The sequence below is a fragment of the Harmonia axyridis genome, chromosome 3 (genome assembly GCF_914767665.1).
Source record: "Harmonia axyridis chromosome 3, icHarAxyr1.1, whole genome shotgun sequence".
NCBI lineage: Eukaryota > Metazoa > Arthropoda > Insecta > Coleoptera > Coccinellidae > Harmonia > Harmonia axyridis.
This window is the reverse complement of record NC_059503.1, coordinates 29,491,444-29,514,542: the sequence shown is the minus strand read 5'-3', so window position 1 is coordinate 29,514,542 and position 23,099 is coordinate 29,491,444. Positions and strand designations below refer to the sequence as shown.

Genomic DNA, 23,099 nt, shown 5'->3' with positions numbered 1-23,099 from the left:
TGTAGTGATTTAGTTTTCAAGACTGACATTTGGAAATCAAGAAAATAATGACCCAATTCTAAATATAATAAATAAGCATAATTTCAAGTAGTGCTGACCTTTGAAACGTGTCAAAGATGCAAGAAATGTTCGAAAGTATTGTTTAACATCTGAAATAAGAGAAGCTAGTGATAAATTGAGCGAAGAATCATGTTCAAATTGCTAGGAAATTAAGGCCTCATAAAAGATGATGCCCATAATCTTCTGAATTACCTTCCCATATCGATTCTAAGCTGTTTCTCTAAGATCTTTGAGAGATTTGTGTTTCAATGGAATGCTTGCGGCTTGCCTATTTTAATGAATTCAACATATTTTCTGTCAGCATGGCTTCAGACCAGGACACTCAACAGAAACAGCAGGTTTCAAATTTGTTCAAGCTGTTTATGATAGCTTAGATAATGCGATGGAAAAACTGAATTTTTCTTTCATGCTGAGTAAATATTATAACCTAGGATTTGAGGGAATTTTCTCCAATTGGCTGAAAAGTTATATTACAAATGGAAATATGTGAGTAAATTTTGATGATACCTAACTAGTCTGATGAGTTTGAGATCGATGAAGATGGAGCTCCACAAGCCTCAGTGTATGTAATTCGAACCATTCAATCATGAGTTTTTTATTTCTTTATACGTTACAAAAAAAAACCGATATTTTATTGAAAGTATAATTCTTTGTTTTCATGCATTGTCAAATTGTATTCTATTTTGAAACTTAAGAAGTACGTACTAACATATTTTGTTAACAAAGGTGGACTAGTGAGTTTTGACTCTATTTATTCATTGAAGTAGGTATCACGATTGGTTTGCAATGCTATGACAAAGTTTTATATTTTAAAATGTTGAGTTTAGCACAGCAAAAATATTGTGCTTTGAACACAATATATTTCTAATTTATTATCGAAAAATATGACAGGAATACGAAGTTTAGTTTATTTTTTCTCACAAACTTAATGTTTTCGGAAATGACATCTTACAATTTGTAAATATTTGCGATAACCTTTATGTAATAGATAGAAATCAGTATATTCCTAATTGAACCCAAAGCGTCAAGGTTCTGTTAGCTAAGGTCAATTTCAGAAATCCGGAAGAATAAATCAGTTATTTATTATTATTATTATTCTGATGACATAACAACATATTAGAATTTAGTGCAATTTCTTGAATTTCTAACGTTAACGTTTGAAACTGTCTCACTAGTATCTTGTAGTGAAAAGCTCGTAGAACTGGTAAAACCAAGATAATACAAAACTAACTGGAACAAAATTATTGACTGATTGATATCTTCCTAATAGTTTACTCAGAAAACAGTTGGTCATCAAAAGGTACTGTTCTAATTGTTGACTGGGGATTTTGGTTTTCATTGATCACATATCCAATTATTTTTCAATGAGAAAAATACTATTATAGCCTAGCTGGAATTTTTTCTAATAATAACATGTGAATGTTGAACATAATAAACTATGGCCATTGGATTGATTTTGTTTCAAAGTTGTAAGTCGGCATTTATGCGAATAGCATATGTTATCTGAATTATCACAGCTGAAAATTGATTACATTGAAATAATTTTCAAATTAAAATAGAAAGTTATTGTCGTTATTGATACCTAATTGAATACACAAGATGTAATATTAAAATTCAAATAGTATCTAAATATAAAAATTTCACACAGAGATTTAGTATTTCGTCCATTTACTTTCATGGAATATCTCAACAAAAAAATATTATGAGTTACGTTAAATATATATTTTAATTGGTTTTATCTAATTATTAAATAATTAGATAAAATTATAGGAAAATAATTATTATTTTTCAATAGCTGACAACATACGAACTCGAAATTTAAAACATTTGCGCTTTACTTCAAAGCGTTCAGTCTTGATATTTATTAAGGAGTTATGAACTTTCGAAAATTTTATTTGGATTTCGAAACGAATAGCACCAGCGGGATATTTTAATTTTTCACATGATTTTTTTTACGTCTTGAGGTGATATAAAAGTAAACAATGCGATATTGTGAATTTTGAACTGCTTTATTTTTTCGATTGGATATTATATAAATTTTCGGATAAACTTCCAGATATTATTCTATATTTATTAATAATTTACATTTGGGTTAGTATGAAATCTAAAAATAGACTGCAATATCAACTGATGCATAAAATTTTGTAAATGAATTGATAATCAAATCGCACTGATTCTTAAAAATGAATTGAATAAGGACTTCATCAATTGATAAAATTTTAAAAATCCATAAAATTCAAAACCTTACAAAAAAAATCTAAGATATGTTTCTTCATTTTATAAATTCATGAAAAAAATAAGCGTGGACGAAAAGAGTAAAACAACACAAAAAATCATTTTTACAATTTTTGTCTGTCTGCTTTTCTGTCTGTATCGGGTCTCTCAATTAGCCATCCATTTTTTCTAGATATAGATCCCCTCTATATCCAGAAAAAATGGTTGGCTAATTTTCAGGCTCGATTTTTGAGAGAATTAATTTGGTGAAAACCACGACCTTCAAGTGCAACTCTTTTCTAGTTATATCTGAGAGAAAATGGGAAAATGGCGTGGAATGAAAAAATCTCATAACTTCTTTATAACCGTTTATAGAAAGGTGAAACAAAAACACTTTATATGTATTTTTTCCACTGGAACCTATTGGTGTAATTTTTTTTATTGCAATCAGTTTTGAAGTTATATTACTTTTTTCAAATATAAACCATAAAAATTTCTGCGACAAGCACAATTGCGGTTTTTCAATTTTCAAAAATATATAACATGATATATACATTTCTCATCGAACTATAAAAACCAATCGGGCCTATCTATGATAATTTGTGAAATTCATTTATAAATAATAATTAAAATATTCGCTTAAGACTTCGCTTTTTTCATTTTCTCATATCCTGTGGTTCACGGAGGCATAGCAGAGTATCAGATAAATCTGTCAACCAATTAATTATTTAATGCTGCATTGCTGATACATGTTGAGAGCATGAAAAAGCGAATTCCAACTATAGTATACTGCTCTTGACCACTGAATATTTTAATTATCTGAAATTTGAAGATTATCATAGTCACTTGGTTGATTTGCCTTATGAAACTGTTGATGATTTTATATTTTGATAAAAAATTCATATATCATTATACATATTTCTGAAAAGGGAAATAAGACGATTTTATTTAATAATAATAATAATTTATTCACATATAATGAATATACAATAAATTATGAATAAATTGTAGTTTGTAAATAAAATAATTCCACAGAAAAAGTTAGTTAATACGAGTACCTACTACTTGTATGTGGATAATTTGTTGCATTAATTTATAATAGGCAATATAACTTCAAAACTGATTTAATGAAAAAAAAAGATTACACCAATATATTCAACTGAAAAAAGTGCCTGTAGAATGTTTTTGTTTCATGTTTATAGAAGTATGAGAACTTTTTATTTCACGCCATTTTCCATTTTTTTTTTATAGCTTGAAAACTGTTGAACTTTTAAGGTTGTGGTTTTCACCAAATTAATTCTTTCGAAAATCGAGCCAAATGATGTACTAATAATTTTTTTTTCAAAGCCCAAAGGGATTCTGAGATCCCCTCACTAAACAATGAATTTGGGACTATTGCATAGATTTTATTGCAGTTATTCAGTTTAGTGCAAAATTTAGACATTGTCTCATTGAAATAGGATAGATGTGAAATGGTATCGTCATTTCAACATAGTGTTTTATGCGGGCGAAGTCGTGTGCTTAAACTAGTACTAAAAATAATATTTTTTACTCTAAATAGTTTCGGGGTAGATACTGAAGTTTTGAATATTCTGCCACAAACTCGGAAAAAATAAACTTTTCGTTTTTTTATTATACAAGCTGATTTCCAAATTTAGTCCCTTAGTGACTAAACGAAAATTCTATAGGTACTTATTATCATTTTGATGGGAAAACCCAATATAATTTACTTTGTGATATCTATAGTTTCCGCGATTCCATTTGACTCATTGTTTGGTCATTTGGGCATCAATTATAAATTAAAGGTCACCCCTATCTACTCGCATAGTAGTTACAGAATTACGAAAAAACTTATCGACGTCAACACTGTCTTATCTCCTGAAGTCTTATCTTTTACGTTGCAAGAAGAGTACCTATAAAATTGGTACTCGGACTTCTTCATATGTCATTTAAATTTCGATCAATCCACTTCGGTTGATTTTCGTTTCGTTTGGCTTTGCTTTTCGCACGGAGCATTTTTTTTTAAATTTTGTGTTAGTGACAATGTTGATGAGAAGGACGATTTTCTTGGTCAAAAACTACACGGAATTTATTTTCTGAAAAGTGCCTTAGTTTCCTAACCGGAGCAGAAGATATTCAAAGTTATCCCACGAAATCCAAGTCACAAAATGAGGGGTGAGCATTTTTTAAATTTAACATCTTCAAACCAAATTTCTTTTTGCCCGTCGAAAAAAACTGTGTTTTTAATAACGATGAGATATAGTCTTGGCGAAAATTGGGAACGTTAAAGATAGTTGGTTTCAAACCACGTTCAGTTTTAGTTCTTTTGAATTGTTATTGTTTTCAATTGGTTAATAAGATTAAAAATCACGTTTTTAAACGTTGTCCAATTGTCAACTATACTGGCTTTCAACACATCTGGTCTGTTCTGAATGAGTTGACGTATATGATTAATTATTCTGGGAATTTCTCAATGAAGAGATATTTCAAATGTTTTAGATTCTCTACTACAAAAATTTCATTTGTTTCCGAGAGTTGAATTAAAATGATAAATATTTGATGAGTGTAATGAATTGTATTATTCTTCAATCAATAAAATCAATTCAATCAAAGATTTTTTCTCTTAATCTAGTACCTATAATCATTGCTCAAAATATTAGGTAGGAAGATAAGTTTCTATCTACATATCAGTTTTAATGATTTTTTGATCTCTTTTGATAATATGGCACAATTATTAGATACCAAATTTATTATTGTGGTATAGAAATTCATACAATTTGTAACATAATACAGTAATATGCACTGAATATTTTCAGACCTTATCAAAGGATTTAAGAGCTTAGTGACAGAAAATTTTGATCGTGAGGTAGATGAAGAGCGTGGACCACTTCTCAGCTCTACTGCTTCATCCATCAAGAGCTATGGGTGAGAAAAAAATTCAAATATTTTTTATCGAAAGCAATGCCGATTTGTCCAAAGTAATTGCGATAATTATTGAATTTTTTGCTATTCTCAGGTTTACACGTTTATATCCTGAATAATTCAATAACTGTTCCTTCTACATTTACATAAATGTAAATCGACATACGCAGTTTTTCTGCAACAAAAATGGCGGATGGAATCTTGTATGAACGGAGTACCGTAAGCAATAATTATTGTTGTTGAAGTACAGTGGCGCCGAAATCGATTTTGAGCTATCGAAACTGTAAATATTTCTATCATAGTTTTTAAAACAGTAAAATTTTTGGTCACTGCAATTGTTGGAAAAAGTAAATTCGAAATTTTTTACCATTCAATGTTGGGTATATGTGATTTTTTTTCGAAAAAATACAATAATTCAAGTCTCATTTTAAGTTCATAATTTGTGAAAAAAAAACAAAAAAGAAGCTAAGGCGAATATAAGGATTGACAAAGACGAAAACAAAGTTGTTCAGCAAACCAAATATTTTTTCATTCCAAAAACTACCACAAAACAAATTGAACGAGCTAATTTGCAAAAAATTACATTTCATTGAATTGAAGGTTACTCATCTCTGCTAGTTGAATGCTATTTTATGATATGTTCATGTAAATTAATAGCAATCATTGAACTTGCAGTATTTTTTCACTTTCTTTAATTTTGATTCATTTTCTATACATCATGAGTCTTGAAGTTTCACATTAAATTTAAGCATAAACTCCTCTCGTAGAATAACAAACTCATCATTTTCATTAACCATTATTCAAATTCGGATCAGGTGAAAAGGCGGCTAAAATTGGAAAAAAAAAATTTTTTTTGTAGCTCGTGATCAATCAAAATAAAATTAATTTCAGTGTGAAATTGGTCTTGATAATTTCTCGAAAAACGCACCATTTCGAAGATATGAAATCAGTGAAAAATTTAACAAATAACACCATAATTATGGATCTACCCCTGAGCAAGGTAATACTCTGAACACAGATGATTTAGGTAGATACATGAGAGATAAGGTTTTACTTACAATCGGTAGGTGCATTTCTAACCTTCAAAACAGTCGGGAAGCGAATTATTACATACTTCATATTTTCCCCGCTAGCAAATGTCACTTTTACGGCTAGTAAGTGTTACTTTAATTGATGCTGAGTTGAACATATAATTTTTTCTCCGATTGTTTATAATGATATATGTAGGATATTGTATTTGCAGATTATTACAATTTCCACAAGCTTTTTATTTCTCCTGTAGTGATAAATTAAAACGAATTTTGTTAGAAATCGCAATTGATGGATTGCAGTAGAGACGCTAGGCGTGGACAGGGGGGCCCGACCCCCCCCTAAAATTTGACATACTAAGGCTAAAAGATCATCAGAACTATAATTTTGCTTTACTTTGGCCACCCCCCAAAAAAAAAACCACCCCAGTTTTCGAAAACTGGTTTCGCCACTGATGGATTGGTTGGTTGCTATTAAATGTATATGTCCATTATAATTAAAGTTTAACAACTTATGAAATATCTGACATTTTTTGGAAAATATCGGATATATTCATATTATGGACAGTGACAGCGACTTAGAAGTTCTTACTCCTCCAAAAATGAGGGAGGTGGAAAAAATATTGATCGTCAGAAAATGTCGAATGTTATATTCTCATTGGGAATAATCATTTTGCTGTCTAGGCAGGAAAGTCGTTACTTTGCTGCTAGGACTATTATGTTCACAATAGAAAACCTGGTGTGCCTACTTATACCTGTATAACTTTTAGACAAAACGGTAGATTTTTCAGATTAATACCTACTTGATTTCGAGAGATCACGTCTGGTTCAGATGGCGCATGCAGCGTTTATATTTGACATTTCTCGCGATTCTCGACTCTTGTGACCTTTGAATATAGAATAATGATATTTTGTATTGTATGCTGGTGACAATCTCCTATACTCTGAATAGGCCACTAGCCGTCTGTCATTATATTCCATTAATTTCATTGAAAATTAGATATGAATTTATTGTGAAAGTTTGCAGTGTCTCAAATTATTATTTCATTTTCAAACGCCGCCAGACAGATAACGGAAATTCGAAAAATTCTGAAAAACGCCACCTTACAGAACTCTTGTAAGCAGAACACCAAAGCAACAGGTGGAATATCTCGAAAAGTTTGAAACAGAATCGAATCAGCACACACCAAGAATTCTATGCATCTTATTCACAATGATTGAGTTTTGTGTTATCTCTATGGTGTCAGCATAGAAAAGACAGGATTGTATTAGCCCATTCTGAAATCATTTATTTCTTATAACTGTTTACCTAAGCCGAATCTGACGAAATGGTAAAAGATAAAATAGATGAGAAAAATCTATAGTAGAATTCAATTAACAACTTTAAGACTCGCCCTGACTACTTTAGGTTCGTCAACCCAAAAATATCCAAATCTCCACACTCTGTCCTCTATAATAACCCAAAGATTTCCTATTAAATCTCCTCTTCCTGAACCAAATATTTCGTCGACTTTCACCTCTCATTAAAACCCGTTACATCCTGTCTCCCCTATAATCACCTCCTTCTCCCCGTTACGCCTCTGGCCGCAGCTCGCGCTAAGCAGGACATACGCATCTTCGAGGACCGCCGGTGCACGTAAAAAGAAGCGCGGCAGCTCAAGAATCGCCCCATACCGAATGCCATACTAGCACGGATGATGCAACTAGATTTTTAGCGGCAGCTTCATTTCGGCAGCCCTTGTGTATGCGGTGGAAGGTCTTGGTGAAGGTCAATTTGGTAATCGTGAAAAAGGGAAAATTCGGTGTATACAGGGTGAGCGCGAAATTGTGTGCCGTTTTTTAGTGTGGTTTCGGAACTAGTTTCGGTTGCGTGAAAGGAAAATTTGTTTTTCATATTCTAGAAAAACTTCATCGTAACAGTATTATTATTATTACTTACAGTATTACGAGGATCACTCTACTTGTGTTATTTTCGAAAATTTTATTTACTTAAATTTTTAAACTATTTGCATCAACCTCTGTTTGTTTATTCAGAAAATCTATAAATCTTTATAAACCGATAAAAGTCAATAAAACACTTTCAAATTTTTGGAAAATGCATCCGTAAATCGATTATCAGGCCCCAAATCATCGTCGATTTTTTACCATGGCAACCGAAAAGACCTGCCAGATCCTGAGTTTCACGCAGCTGATGGACGTGAATTTCAACAATAAAAAGTAATTTAATTAGCTTGATTAATTGTTGCAATTGACTTGGACTGTGTAAATTCGCGATTTCGTCAATTGTTGTCTTTATTAATTTGTTGTTCGGTTCGTAGGACCGTGTTCGGTGTTTCGGACACAGAACAGTCGTACAATGGGAGCTGCGATGAGAAGATGACAAAATCGAAGAGTATAATGCCAATTTCCACCAAGATCTTGAAGAAGCAGCTGTCCAAGTGAGTAAAATTTTAGCTTACACGCCACTGACTTTTTTTTCACAGAAATTTCTTCACATATAGTACATATTATTTTCAGTGTTCGTGATGTTTTCTGACATTTTCAAATTATTTTCAATGTTTCTAAGTGCCATTGTGGATGTCGTATGAAAGAATTTAATTAAAATCATATAATGATATAATATCACTAATAACCGATTTTTTTCAGAAAATATTCTCTCGACTTGTACCCTAGCCAGATCTTAGATGCCTACCTCAGTAAAGATATATTATCGGATAATCTGTCGGTGAGTGTTTTATGTCTTCATCTTCTCACTGATTTTGTTTTTGGTCATTCAATATCATCTGAATCGTTTAATAAATATTTCAGACCAAAAAAAGAGCTCACTCCCCTTTTCCTGATTCTGAGGAAAAGAAGGAAGAAGAAAAGAAGAATTCATCAGTAGTGACAATGTAAGTTTTTTCGAAAATTTTTACATAAGAATCATAGTCCATCAGGCAGTAAGACGTTACTTATTTTACATATTATAAATATAATGGAGTTTATTTTCGGTAAATAAACGAATTACATCACTGAGGTATGAAACATTATTACCTGTATGTGATATGAAAAACAATATAAATTCTTAAATTAGTTCCATGCAAAAATTAGTGGGTAAAAAAATAAAATAAAAAAGGACATTCATTAACAAAATCACAAAAATAACCACTTATAATGTTCATGAAGGCAGAGTTTGAAAAAAAGGATAAATCATAACCAAATAGAATAAAACTCAGAAAAACAGAAACAGGGCGAAAGTTTTTGCACTATTATAAATATGTATTATAATGTTCCCCTGTTATGTTATTCATTGCCAAATTCGAACGACTAGGATATCGAGGTGGAAAATATTATTTTCTGCCTGGTCTTATAAACGAGAAGGTACATATTTATCAATGTCCTAATATAAAAATCTCGATTCTATGAAAAATTAATTTCTTAAAAATTAATTCCTTTAAATTCAATTCCTTAATTTTTAGCCTTTAAAATTAACGTAACATGTCCTCAATCTAAGAAAACATCAAGGAATTCAGATTTTTGTAACAATTCCTCAAGCAATTAGTTTTATAGTTTACTCGTTTTTTATGGGTTTGTTTATTGTATTTGTCCTCTGAAAGGGGATCAACGAATTTCAAATAAATAAAGGAATCAAATGTAAAAAATCCTTGAATACGATAAACAAACATGAACTTAGAAGCTTGGGTTGCTACGATGATTCTGATACGATATTTATATTATAGCAAATTATAAACCATTGTGTAAGATCATCCGTTTTGTTTCATTCTATTTTTGGATTATTCACGTTCCAAAATTTAAATAATATTTCCGAAAGTTACTAGAAAAAAGTAATAAAACAAAATATGTTCGTATTGACATTCCATATACTGTGAATCTAGAATAAAAACACTGTAAATTTTACATTATACTTCTAACGAAGAAAATCTGTGAAAAAAAAACAAATAATAAATATCTGTAAAAAAAATTCAATGAGCATCCAGCGGCAGGATTTGAACCCAGAGTCTTTCGTTCAGAAACATGTTCTCAATACAATGATTATTTATGGGAATTTCGAAAAATTTTTAATTTGAATGATGATTTTTTGTCTTCACAATTCATTGATCGTGTTAAGAGGATTGCAGTAATTTGGGAATCAATTTTTTTATCAAATTTTATCCGAAAAGCTTCTGAATCATGATCATACAATTATTGGATTCTATACATTCCAAAACGTAAACTGTAAAAATCTCAGGGTTGGTTAAATTTTGTAAATATTCGAAAGGTCCATCAATGCAAATAATGAGCCAATACATAAGAATCATAGATACGCATCAGGAAACTATTTTCTTATCTTTGCAAACTCGAGTATTGATAAATCGAGTCAAGCTTGAATTGAATGTTTTAATCTGCTGGTTCATTTCTTTAGTAGTATTTTGTTGATAAACTGATGGTGATAACGGTTGAATTGGTACGGTTCATATAATTGATGATAAGATTGTATTGTAACCTTCTGAAATTATAGTATTTCGTGATCGGGCATTTCGTACATCGATCCCGAATGTGATTTCCTATAAGGAGATAATATATCTTCTGAGGTGTATGCTCTCTGAAGTCCGCTTTTAATGCAATTTATTTTAGTTTTAACGTATTTTGGTATTATTTGAATTATTGAATACATTAGGAAATTATTGAACATGGAATTATGCCCCAGAAACGAAATTGTGCAAAAATATTCTGATAGTTTATTCCATTTAAATTAAAATAAATAGGTCAAGTGATACATGGCTAGATTAATCCCTGAATAGCTCGAATTGATGCTAAAAATATCCTTTGTTTTTGTTTCTCGATAATGATAATGAAATTCGACATTTTCTAACGTTAAATCCATATGCATGCATGTTTTTGAATCATATAAGACTTCATTAGTTAAGTTTGTGTTTTGATTTTCTTGGTTACGATACGCATCTCTGCAATTCATTAAAAAAGCAGTGCAATTAAAGTTATATTCTAAACTGAGATATCTAAAAATAGTGGTGTTTCCACTGATGAAATTTTGTTTAGCACAATTTGGGTGACGAAAACTTGGGAATAGTAAAACTTAGCTCTCCTTCCATAGATGGAGCGATGTGAAGGATTTTCCAATATGAGGTTTCTTTTTGATATTAAAAAACGAGTAAATTTTAGAGTACCTACGTAAAAAGGAAGGAATGCTTTATAAACAATGGAAGACGATACCTACTTTTACTAAAATTTTCCATGATCATATTGAACTTTTGCCGCTGTATGTCTATGAGAACATTCCGAATTCCATTTTCAAGGTCTTGAATTTTGAATCGATCTCTCAGGTGGCCTCAAACGAAAAAGTCTAAAGGCGTTGAATCACATTATCTCCGTGGCCAATTGTAATCAACTTTTCGGGAAATAACATGGCCAGGAAACTTGCAAAATTGCGATTGTTGCGTTGCTTTTGAGGCACGTAGCGCGTTCTTGTTGAAAGTAAACGTTGTCCCATTCTGGCTATGAAAAATCATTTATCATAATATCCTAATTCCCAAGACCGACGAACAATCGACAAGCCTGGGTTTTCATCAGCAATATTTTAGTAGTTCTCGAGCGACGCGAACGGTTCCGTGAATAAATTCGATGTGATGTGAAAATCACATCGAATTTATTCACCAGTGTTTCACGACGACCCAAAAAATTTCAACAATTTCAATGTGTTGTTGAAGCGTGTATCGTTCCACTTTTAGGAATGGCGTAGCTTCCACTTTTCTGTCAGAAAATGACAGCTTCAAAAGTGACAACTGCCCAAATTGATCAAAGACATATATTTCCATCAAAATGACATCGCTATAGAATTAAAGAGGCTTAGTCATTATAAAAGTCACCAGTATATTGATGATGGGCACATAAGTATTTCTAAACATTTGATGAGAACCTTCCGTGGTATCAATCCTGTCAAAATACTAATCTGAAAATTTGCTGGGAATTCGAGTTTTAAAAAGTATCTGAATATAAATTCTGGTCATTCAACGTTCGAAAAATTTTTCAAAAACTTAAGGCAAGAACCATGAGAATAACTGATAAACGACATAATAAAAATCACTTTGGAAGAAAAACAACAGAAAATGGTCTTGTGCAATAATTTAAACAACATTTATTCGAAACATGGTGGCGTCTGATTGGTCTATTTCATAATGAGGAAAATTAACTTTTGGACTATATTAGAACTTTCATCTCAAGCTCATTAAGGTATATTTCGAAACAAAGTATCCCGATAAGCAAGATGATGAAATTTTCTCCTGGTATCGATCACCAGCTTTTCTCCGAAATCACGATAGACGACTCCAAAGAGCAGTTGTAGACTTTATTATTCCACATTATCTCCCGTTTATTTTAAGATATGCAAGCAAAAAATTTCGAGATAAAATATGTTAAATTTAGACTTATCTCGTGTTTTCCTTTTCGATTGTAAATTTTAACCCGCTTTAATGGCTCCATTTCCTGGAGCAATTCTAGAAGAATAGGCTAGATGACAGTGCTAAAGAATCCAATAATTATTTCCTTAATAAGATAAAAGTATGAAATCAGCCATGTTATCCGAAACACTAATCAGAGCGAATGACGTCACTTTGAAGTGTAACCCATAGTCATACGTAGAATAATATTCTATTACAGGCGTCATGAAACCTATGGGTGCTTCTGCAATAGATTTAAATTAGATAGAAAATAGTGGCACATTTTCCCTTAAAACTTGAGTTTTTTCAGTGGAAATGGGTATTTTTTGATCAAACGCATAGTGAAGTATACTCTGCAGCGCTCCTACGCCAAAACTATTGATTATACAAAAAAAAATTAGATTGATAAATTGTGGGAAATATTCTTTAGTAAAATAATATTGCCTTTCAGGCTCGTGCACAAACTTCCACACTCGCGAGAAAAGGACTTTTTCCACATGCACACTATATTTTTCTTACAACTGCACAAATTGCAATAATTCAAGTAATGGACTTGATTCAAATCAAAATACCCTTCGTTGACACTATATGCCATTGCATCTCCATAGAAACGACTCAAAAGCCCAATTTCATTGGTCTACCAAGCGAGGTGTGGGCATAGTGCCGTGAGAAATAATATTTCCACAGTATGAGCAATACATAGTTTTGAATTTGATTAAGCTGTGAAGAATTCGCTACTTTTCATAGGAAAAAATAGTTATTTGTTTTACTAGGCAGAAAAGTAGCAGATTAACTGCCGCGGCTGATTTTAGCCAAGTGAGGCAAGGTAGTCAATCTATACCGCTTTACCACATGAAAATTCAATTGAGGAGAATCGAAGGCACCTGAGAAAGAAATTCTAATGAACTCAAATTGCCCTTTATAATTTTCTTCGTGGAAATTATCGTTGAATTTTTCTTTTAGATTTGCAGTATGGAACACCATGCTTGGTTCCTCCCTGCTGGCAATCTCTTGGGGAATAGAGAAGACCGGTCTATTCCCGGGCATTATCCTCAATTTCCTCATTGGGGCGATCTGTCTATACACCGCTTATCTTCTGCTTCGCGTTAATGAGAAACACAGTAAGTATCATCATTTATGCGAAATATAAACAGATCTGTTCAGTTAATATTGCGATTATTCTACGAAAAACAGACGTCGCTGTTGATACAACCGACGCCGGTCATCAAGGTTGCCAGATGTGACTACGTTGTATCAACAAAATTCGTGTTCAAGGGTGATTTATATAAACCTACTTTTCATCATATCCGGTTCATAATATTGATCTCGAGATAATGATCTTTGTCCCTAAAAGATTTTCAGACTTCCAAAAAACTTACGGTTATACCGGAAAAAGACTACTACTTTCTTATTTCAAATGGCACATCCAGTATATTATTGCAAAATTAGATAGCTTATTCGGTGACCATTTCAGCAATTTCCCATAACTTGGGTATAAACTCAACTGTTCATGGGTCAATGAAAATTTCATGCCGGCCAAAGAGATTTTTGAGATTTTTATATTTTCCGAGGGAGCGGCCACTGATTTTTATAGGGTTTTCACATAAATACTTTAAACAATAATCCACATTGTAAAAAAACACCATTTTTAATTTGCGAATGAAATAAAATTTTGAGTAACATTTCGTTCATCGCGAAATAATTGATGATGTGTACAATGTGCAAAGCATTTATATATTTTTCAAATATTCGTGAAAAAACCTACCAAAAATCATTGCAAAAAAGGTAAAACTATAATTTTGTGAAAAAAATATTCAACCGTCGTACACTGCTGCCCATTACTTATTTGCTTCAAAAAAAGAAAGGAGATGAAGTGAATGACAACTTCGTACACCGTACAAAGTTTGGTCATCGTAGGAGCGACAGAGGGAAAATGAATGGATAACAAAGTTTGACTGATACGCGGAAAGCCACGTGGTGGTAATCCCTCTTAACTTCTGAATATCTAGTTGAAAATTCAAAACTTGAATGATATTTTTCAGTACGACATTTTCCAGTCCCATCTTTTCTGAACAGTTTTTTTTTAAACACCGGTTCAAAGGAAATAGTGCAGATGTAAAAAAGTTAATTAAGATTCCTTCCTCTTAATTTTGCGGTCCAGTGTATATAAGCCCTTTGGTCTCCAAGAGCGCTATAGACACTTGAATGAATTAGCGTCCAAAATCTCCGAGGAAGTGATTTTCCCAATTTTTTTCTACTTTTCACTTACGCCGTTTTAACTTTGTTCTTATTTCAGGTGTTATTGGAGAAAGATGTGAGGTACCGGAATTGTGCAGGATGCTTCTTGGCCGATGGGCCGAAGTGCTTGCGAAAGTATTTTCTATGATAGTATTATTTGGTGCAAATATCGTGTATTGGATCTTGATGTCTAACTTCTTGTATAATCTGGTTTATTCCATACACGGTGAGTCTGAAGCATTAATATTTCTTCTTGATTGAAACCTCAGAGTAATAAACATAGATAGGGGGAGCATATGCCATTATCAGTGAGCAAATTTTGTCCCCAACATGAACTATTCAATTTGACATGAAGCACGCGGAAATAGAAAGATATCAGTCAGTGATACGATGTTTCACTCAATTCGCGAGTTTCTCCACCAAGAACGCACTTCTTATGCCCCATAGTGAATCAACGTTTCATATCAACTCAAAATATATCGAGATGATTACTTAAATATATCAGAAATTCAGAAAAGAAACTTCAAGCGCGCCAAACGACGTAAATCAACGGATGACACTAGGAGAGCAATAGCTGTCAAACCTTAGATTTCAGCAGGTAGATACAGAAAATGATGAATATTCTGGTTATTCTATTCGACAATTAGGAAAAATATCGGATTTCAAATATTTGAATTAGCATATTTCATTGAGAAACACTCAAATAAATATATTTCATTCAATATAATATACATTCATTTTCATAAGTGAAATTGTGGATTCGAAAATATATCATCCGACAACGTAATCCAACTATGTTGGGGACATACAAAAATTGTGTATCCTCCCTCTATCTATGTTTATTACTCTATGATTGAAACCAAATTACTGATCATTTTCCAATTCCAATTACGATTTATTTCATTCAGTTTTATCTTGATTGTTAAAAGTGAAGAAACTGATCTAAAGTGTTTGTCTTTCTCTTATAGGTTTTATTTACGATAGTCAAGAACATGACAACATATCTGTGATATGCCCGAAAGAGCAACATCCTGTCAACGTGACTGCCATAACAAATACCGCTATTGACGTAGGGGGGCCTTTTTATTTCGACAAGTACTGGAACTTGTACTCGACCGTGCCTGTTATCTTGGCGTTCATCATTTTCCCCCTGCTCAACTTCAAAAACGCCCAGATATTCATGAGATTTAATAGTTTGGGTGAGTGCTGAAGCTGGATGTACTCAATCTAAGGAATTTTGGTTTATTATTTCCAATAATATACGTTCGGAATCGTTTGAAGAAAAAAATTTAACACTCCTTCAAATTTCATCTAACAGTTTCGTAATTTGTTGAAAATTCAAAATTGGAATCAAAAAAATCTTTCCGTCGTAGCCTATTGGCATAAAAGTTGTTGCAAAAATCGGTTGCAATAGAACGTTGATTCTTCTAGATCTAGAACGCGATCCATTACATTTTGTAGAAACAAATTCGAAAAGAAATAATTTCTCGGAAACTGTTACTAGGATTATTTCAAATATATTTTTCGTGTCATACCAGTTTGTTATTTGGATTTTACTGTTACTTTTTCTAGTTATCAAGGCCGTTATTGAGTACATACTTTATGGCCCTAGAGTAATATGACCAGAGTAACGGAGAAATAATTTTATATCTACTTATTAAATTTTTTAACAAAATTATTACCTGATTATTTTTGTACCAAGTGCATTGAGAACATATTTATACTCCGAGGATGACGATTTGCAATGAAAAATAAGGCTTTAATTACCATAGTTAGAATGATCTGGATTTGTTTGATAACTCATTGCCATTTGGAAGGTAATATCTTTATGCCTCTCTCATAGAATCTTTGTCCTTATTGGCAAAAAATTGAGACAGTCGATTTTCACAAGCCTCTTTTGAAGCGAATATTTAACCAGTAAAATTGTAGGCCATGGACAGGAACAGATGGCAATCACTCGGTGCCAAGTCCGGACTATGAGGTGGATGCATAATAACCTCCTGACCAAGCTCCCGGTGCTTCTGGCGAGTCACTATCGTTGGGTGTGGCCTGGGACCGTATTCTCGACAAGTGATCTTTCAAAACGTATATGTTGATTCAGTGTTCAGAGCACTGAAAGAACGTAAGATCACTTGTCGAGAATACGGTCCCTGGCGTTGTCCTGATGGAACACAATTCCTCTCCTATAAGCCAAAGCTGGCCGCTTTTGGGCGATTGCTTCCTTCAGACGGTCGACTTGTTGACAGTATAGTTACGAGTTACAAGTTGTGCCGTAGGGGAGCAGCTCCTAGTAGATAATTACCTGTCAATTCCACCAAACACAGCAAAACCTTCCTGGCCTTCAATCCTAGCTTGGCCACCATTTCCGCTAGCTCACTGCGTTTCGACAACGACCGTTTTCGCTTGACGTTGTCGTAAGTCACCAGTCACCAATCACTTTAAAAATGGGTCAATTTGTTGCGATTCAGCAGCAATTCGCCGATGGAAATTCGGTACATGAGGATTTATGCGTTAACTCTTGTGGTACCCATACATCGAGCTTTTTCTTGAGACCAACCTTATGCAAGTGGTTCCAAACAATCTTTGTGCAATCTTCAGCACTTAGGCAATCGAAACAATGCTCGACAATGTACATGAGATCTCATCGACTCTTTCGACAATTTGCCTTCCAGTGCGTGGTGCATCTTTGACATCGAAATTACCGTAATGGAATCTACAAAACCAAAATTGGCTGTAACAGTAACAGAACCATAAACACTATTCACATTTTCAGCCGCCTGGCTTGCATTTTTGCCTTTATCGAAAAAACTGTAAAATATAGGGTATTTTCTCTTTGCTAGTGTCCATTGTTGACATGCGCTCAAATTAAACTGAGTCAACTTATCACAAAACTGTCAAAAAAGGATATCCTTGCCCCTAGTTTGCAAGTCGTAACCCTCGGAGCATAAACATCTACTTGATACCCTTGATACAGAAATAACTATAACGGCAAAGTCTTAATCGTAGATATGTCAGAAATATGACACCGCTGCTAGATATTCGTTGAATAATTTTTTCATTGATATTTTCATATTTTTCTTCCCGAGTCGAGATATTTTACTTCGAAAGAGGAAATAATAAACCTTAGTGTGAAATGTACAGTGTTTTATAATTCGTTTGGCATTTTTAGGCACCATCAGTATTGTTTATCTGATAGGCTTCTCTTTCGTTAAGTTCTTCACTTGGGGTATTAATTGGCCCGACGTTTCTGTGGTATTTTCCTTGAAGCCTACGTTTGCAGCCCTAAGTGGCATGCTGACCATGAGCTATTTTATTCACAACATTATTATTTCCATGATGAAGAATAACAGGCACCAAGAAAACAACGTAAGTTTCGAGCTAGCCATGAACCAATACTTATAACATTTACTAATTACTATATAAGTAGATTGTAAATATGCAATAAACAGTTAATAAAAAAAAAAAAAAAATATCGGGTGTCCCAAACTCGATGGCCTATTAGACGTTTCTGGAAAACTAATCATAATTTTGAGCTGAAAATTTGCATATTGGGGTTTGAGACAATGATTTTTCTCCCTAAAATATTTTCAGATCTCTACAACTTCCGGTTATACCGGAAGCAGACTACTACCTCCTTATTTCAAATGGCACACCCAGTATATTATTTCATCATTAGATAGCTTTTTTGATGGCAATTTCGGCAGTATGCCATACCTTGGGTTAAAATTCAACGGTTCATGAGTTATTGGGATTCTTATAAAAAAAAAGGTGGCGATGAGGATTCACATTTTTTTGAATATTTCAGCAGAAAAAGCCGCTTTCGAAAAAAAATTGGTTTGTTTATTTTACGCAAATACGTAGTATTATAAGACTGTTTTCGGCTTGGACCAAAAATGTACAGGGTGTTTAAAAGAGGATCATGAACTTGGACAACTCAAATTCATCAAAACTCAAGATTTTCAAATTAGAACCTATATTTTTTATTATTCCAGTCGATTCTACGTACAAAAATAGTGGGGGTTACTTCAGCAAGCCCTATCCCTAAAATGAATACCTCAAGAGTTATCGGGGAAGAACTTCAAATGAGGAAAAACCGCTATTTATAACTATGGTAATAACTGTCTGTTACTTCCGTAAAACACAGAAAGAAAATAAAATTCGATGTTTCTATAACTGAATTTGACATATCAAGAATTGTAATGAATTATTCGTAATTGAAAATTACATTGTATATTGGTTTATGGATTTATCAACAATACCAACGAAAAATTAATTAAAATTCATGAATGTAAAATTCAGTTATCCAAACATCGAATTTTATTTTCTTTCTGTGTTTTACGAAAGTAACAGACAGTTATTCCCACAGTTATAAATAGCGGTTTTTCCTCATTTGAAGTTCTTCCCTCATAACTCTTGAAGTATTCATTTTAGGTATAGGGTTTGCTGAAGTAACCCCCACTATTTTTGTACGTAGAATCGACTGGAATAATAAAAAATATAGGTTCTAATTTGAAAATCTTGAGTTTTGATGAATTTGAGTTGTCCAAGTTCATGATCCTCTTATAAACACCCTGTACATTTTTGGTCCAAGCCGAAAACAGTCTTATAATACTACGTATTTGCGTAAACGAAACAAAACGAATTTTTTTCGAAAAAGGCTTTTTCTGCTGAAATATTCAAAAAAATGTGAGTCCCCATCGCCACCTTTTTTTTCATAAGAATCCCAATAACTCATGAACCGTTGAATTTTTACCCAAGGTATGGCATATTGCCGAAATTGCCATCAAAAAAGCTATCTAATGATGCAATAATATACTGGGTGTGCCATTTGAAATAAGGAAGTAGTAGTTTGTTTCCGGTATAACCGGAGGTTGTAGAGATCTGAAAATATTTTATGGAGAAAGATCATTGTCTCAAACCATAATATGCAAATTTTCAGCTCAAAATTATGATTAGTTTTCCAGAAACGTCTAATAGGCCATCGAGTTTGGGACACCCGATATACGATTGAACTTGTCCCACTTTAAAATACTCAAATGTTCATTTGAGTATTCTTATTGTATAACATACTTACATGATTTTTTTTTCCAGGGAAGAGATTTAACAATAGCTTTCGCTCTAGTGACTTTTACGTATTCAGCTATTGGTGGACTTTTGTATATTTCATTTCCACTGTCGAAATGGTGTATAGAAGATGTAAGTACTAAATTTTCAAGTCTGAATTTTTAAATTTGGAGTATCTGGAGATGTCTATGAATATTTAATTGTCTACCTAGTGCCTCTTGAAAAAGTTTAAGATCTGATTGGGGGCCTTCAGGATTTATCCTGATTCAAATGAGATTAGCGGAACTTCAAATTCCACATTATTTCTTATGACTCCCAAAAAAAATTGCATTCTTTTAATTACACTATCAACGCAAGGAAAAGGAAATCTCATAATACTAGACATCTCATCACATATCACACTCATTTTGGATTGTGTAATCTGAAATAAATTTTGAATGAAAATAATTTAGTGGCAAGTAGGTAGACTTTTGAAAATCTCTTGTAACTTACTTTTTGAACGATCAATTCATGGTGCTCCTTTGAATTTATATAGGGTAAGTTTTTGACTTGTACATAATATTATCACAACAATGAAAAACTCTCTGAAGATCATTTCCTTCGACTAAACCATTTGCGAGATAGAACCGAAAATTATATTTTTTATGGATTTTTAACCGAGACGAATGGTAAAAAGTGGTAAGAGAAGAAGGTGTTTCTTTTGACTTCTGATTCTTTAATTGAAATTTATGTACAACTCAAACACTCAACCTGTATATATTATTTGTGAGGAAGTACGTTTTCCATAATCAATTTTTTTGTGATATGATATTTAAGAATGTCTGATACATATCTATATTGAAAAATTGCAATAACTTCGAATCAGGTTTTTTATGAATTGATGGTTATTTATGTATTGTTTTTTTTTAGAACATCTTAAACAACTTTGGAAAGTTTGACAAGCTGGTATTGTTCGGGAGGGCACTTTTGTTCTTCCAGCTCAGTACAGTGTTTCCACTTCTTGCTTATATGTTACGTAAAGACATATTCTCGTATTTGAGTTTTTTGAAGGAGGATGAGAAGAAGTTCAGATACATACCAGTGATCATCATGAATGCTATACTTGTCGTCATTTGTATATTGTTTGCATGTTTCATACCTCGTATTGGTACAATTATAAGGTAAGAAACACCCATTTTCTTGAAAGCAGTCAAGAATAACCGATTTTTTTTTCAGGTATATCGGAGCTCTCAGTGGTATGGTATACGTCTTTATGATGCCAAACTTGTTAAATATATATTCTCTAAGGAAGGAGAACAAATTGACTTCTTTAAGACTTTTTTTTCATGTAACTATTATTGTCATTGGGATTCTTAATTTATTGTCGCAATTTATAATAAGCGACGATTGAAGAGATTTTTGTGTTTGTTTATTCTTGTTTTTACTTAAATGATGGCTGCTTTTTGCGCGAGCATTATTTTTTATACTGTTCTGAGATTAATAAATTATATTTATAATTATATTGATTTTTCTTTACCAGTAATGTACAGGATGTACCAAATTCCGATGTTCACTGAAAGCGTCTAGAAAACTAAGAATAAGATAAAAAAATCTTTAAGGACCCCTGATCTTTTATTTCGGAATAATAAGATACCAGAGAGCAGATCATAGATATATTGTTTCTCCATGTAAACAGCCATATACATATAGTTTAGAGAAAATATTAATATTAAAAAAAAAGTAACAATAATTACTTTGTGAAAAATAATGAGTTTTTTTGGCCGGCTTGTGAGACAAACCCAAACGATCTATAGTCACCATGCTACGCGGCTCCACTACGGAGATGGAGGTGTATATGGCAGGGGCCAATACGCATTTTATATTTGGTGTAAAGTTTCCGAGGCACTTTTTATTTTCTTTATTTTTATTTTTTAGACATGAAACATTAATCAATGAGGCTCCATTCACCTGTTAATATCTACTGAATATTCCATGATAAACTGAAAAATTTATTGGTGTAGTAGAGAAATTCCTGCACTTTTTGAAAGGAATACAGATATTGAAATTCAAATGAAATTGTTATTTATTGTTTCATCTTTAGTGATAGACTAATATCAAATAGTAAGAGAAAATCCTATAATGAAAACCTATTAATTTAAAATATCTATATAGGTACACGTACTTAAATTTTGCGGTGGAGATTAAATCCATGGTTATTTGTTCCAAAATTCGAATATACCTAATTTTTAAAAATTCAGAACTTCAAAGCCTACAGTGAGAAATATTCTATTTTTAATCACTGTATTGATACATGTTCTCGATTTTATGATTGTTAGCCCTTAAAATTGTCAGAAACATTTTTTTTTACATTTGATTGTTAATTTTTATTCTTTGAAATTAATAATCAGGAAGTACGAAACACATTGTTGTTTTTATACATAGGTAATTCAGTGTTTGTTGTCACATCTTGTATATTTAGTCTCGCAAATCTTTGATGATTTTCAAATGCAAACCCATCTTTTTTATAGCAGATTTCAAAGTTGGACCTCTTATTTCGTAGAAGGCGCTTTTGCACCCAAAATCTGATGGGCTCAAGGCTCAATCAATTCAACGAGAAAAATTACTAAGGATCTCAGTATCAGAATATGAATTTTAGCATCTCGATCTGAATGAAAGTCCCCGGATTTTTGAACAAAAAAACGCTGCATAGGGCTCCAAAAACGGATGTAAAATTTTCCGCTGAATCCGTATATGCAATAAAAAAGATGGGTTTGCATTTGAAATTTCAAAGTTGAGCCTAATATCTCGTATAAGTCCCTTTAGGGTCCAAAATCTGATGATCCCATTCGATTCATCGGGCGAAATTACTAAAGACCTCAGTATCAGAATTCCGATTTTCCACCTGCGCGAAATAAATTCACCGTTTGCAGATTTTTGAACCACCCGGTTAATGTTCCAATGTTAATATATATTTAGTATTCTGTGGTTCCAAGGCTTAATACCATAGAATACGCAATCTGTATCGATTATTTCATCATAAATCCTGTTATCAAAATACTCGATTTGAATATCCGAATACGACAATCACAGATAAAGATAGAGCGAACGTCAAATTTTAACGGTTGTCGGTTATGCCGCCGAAAGTTTACACATAACCTAA

At 32.6% G+C, this 23,099-nt stretch overlaps 1 protein-coding gene across 3 annotated transcripts; it reads left to right on the top strand.

Annotated features, from left to right (window-relative positions):
• The first annotated feature begins 4,192 nt into the window (after positions 1–4,192).
• Positions 4,193–21,459, top strand: LOC123675666 (sodium-coupled neutral amino acid transporter 9 homolog). Of its 3 annotated transcripts, XM_045611112.1 has the most exons (12): positions 4,199–4,449; positions 5,091–5,199; positions 8,543–8,662; positions 8,871–8,949; positions 9,033–9,115; positions 13,622–13,779; positions 14,955–15,122; positions 15,865–16,095; positions 18,066–18,262; positions 19,988–20,092; positions 20,870–21,120; positions 21,176–21,459. In XM_045611112.1, the coding sequence occupies exons 1-12, from the start codon at positions 4,443–4,445 to the stop codon at positions 21,348–21,350; spliced, it is 1,683 nt and encodes a 560-aa protein (XP_045467068.1). In that variant the 5' UTR covers positions 4,199–4,442; the 3' UTR covers positions 21,351–21,459. The 3 variants fall into 3 exon arrangements, with proteins under 3 accessions (XP_045467070.1, XP_045467068.1, XP_045467069.1); XM_045611114.1 differs by lacking the exon at positions 14,955–15,122 and having other exon boundaries at positions 4,193–4,449; XM_045611113.1 differs by lacking the exons at positions 4,199–4,449; positions 5,091–5,199 and adding an exon at positions 8,301–8,441.
• The last annotated feature ends 1,640 nt before the right edge of the window (positions 21,460–23,099 follow it).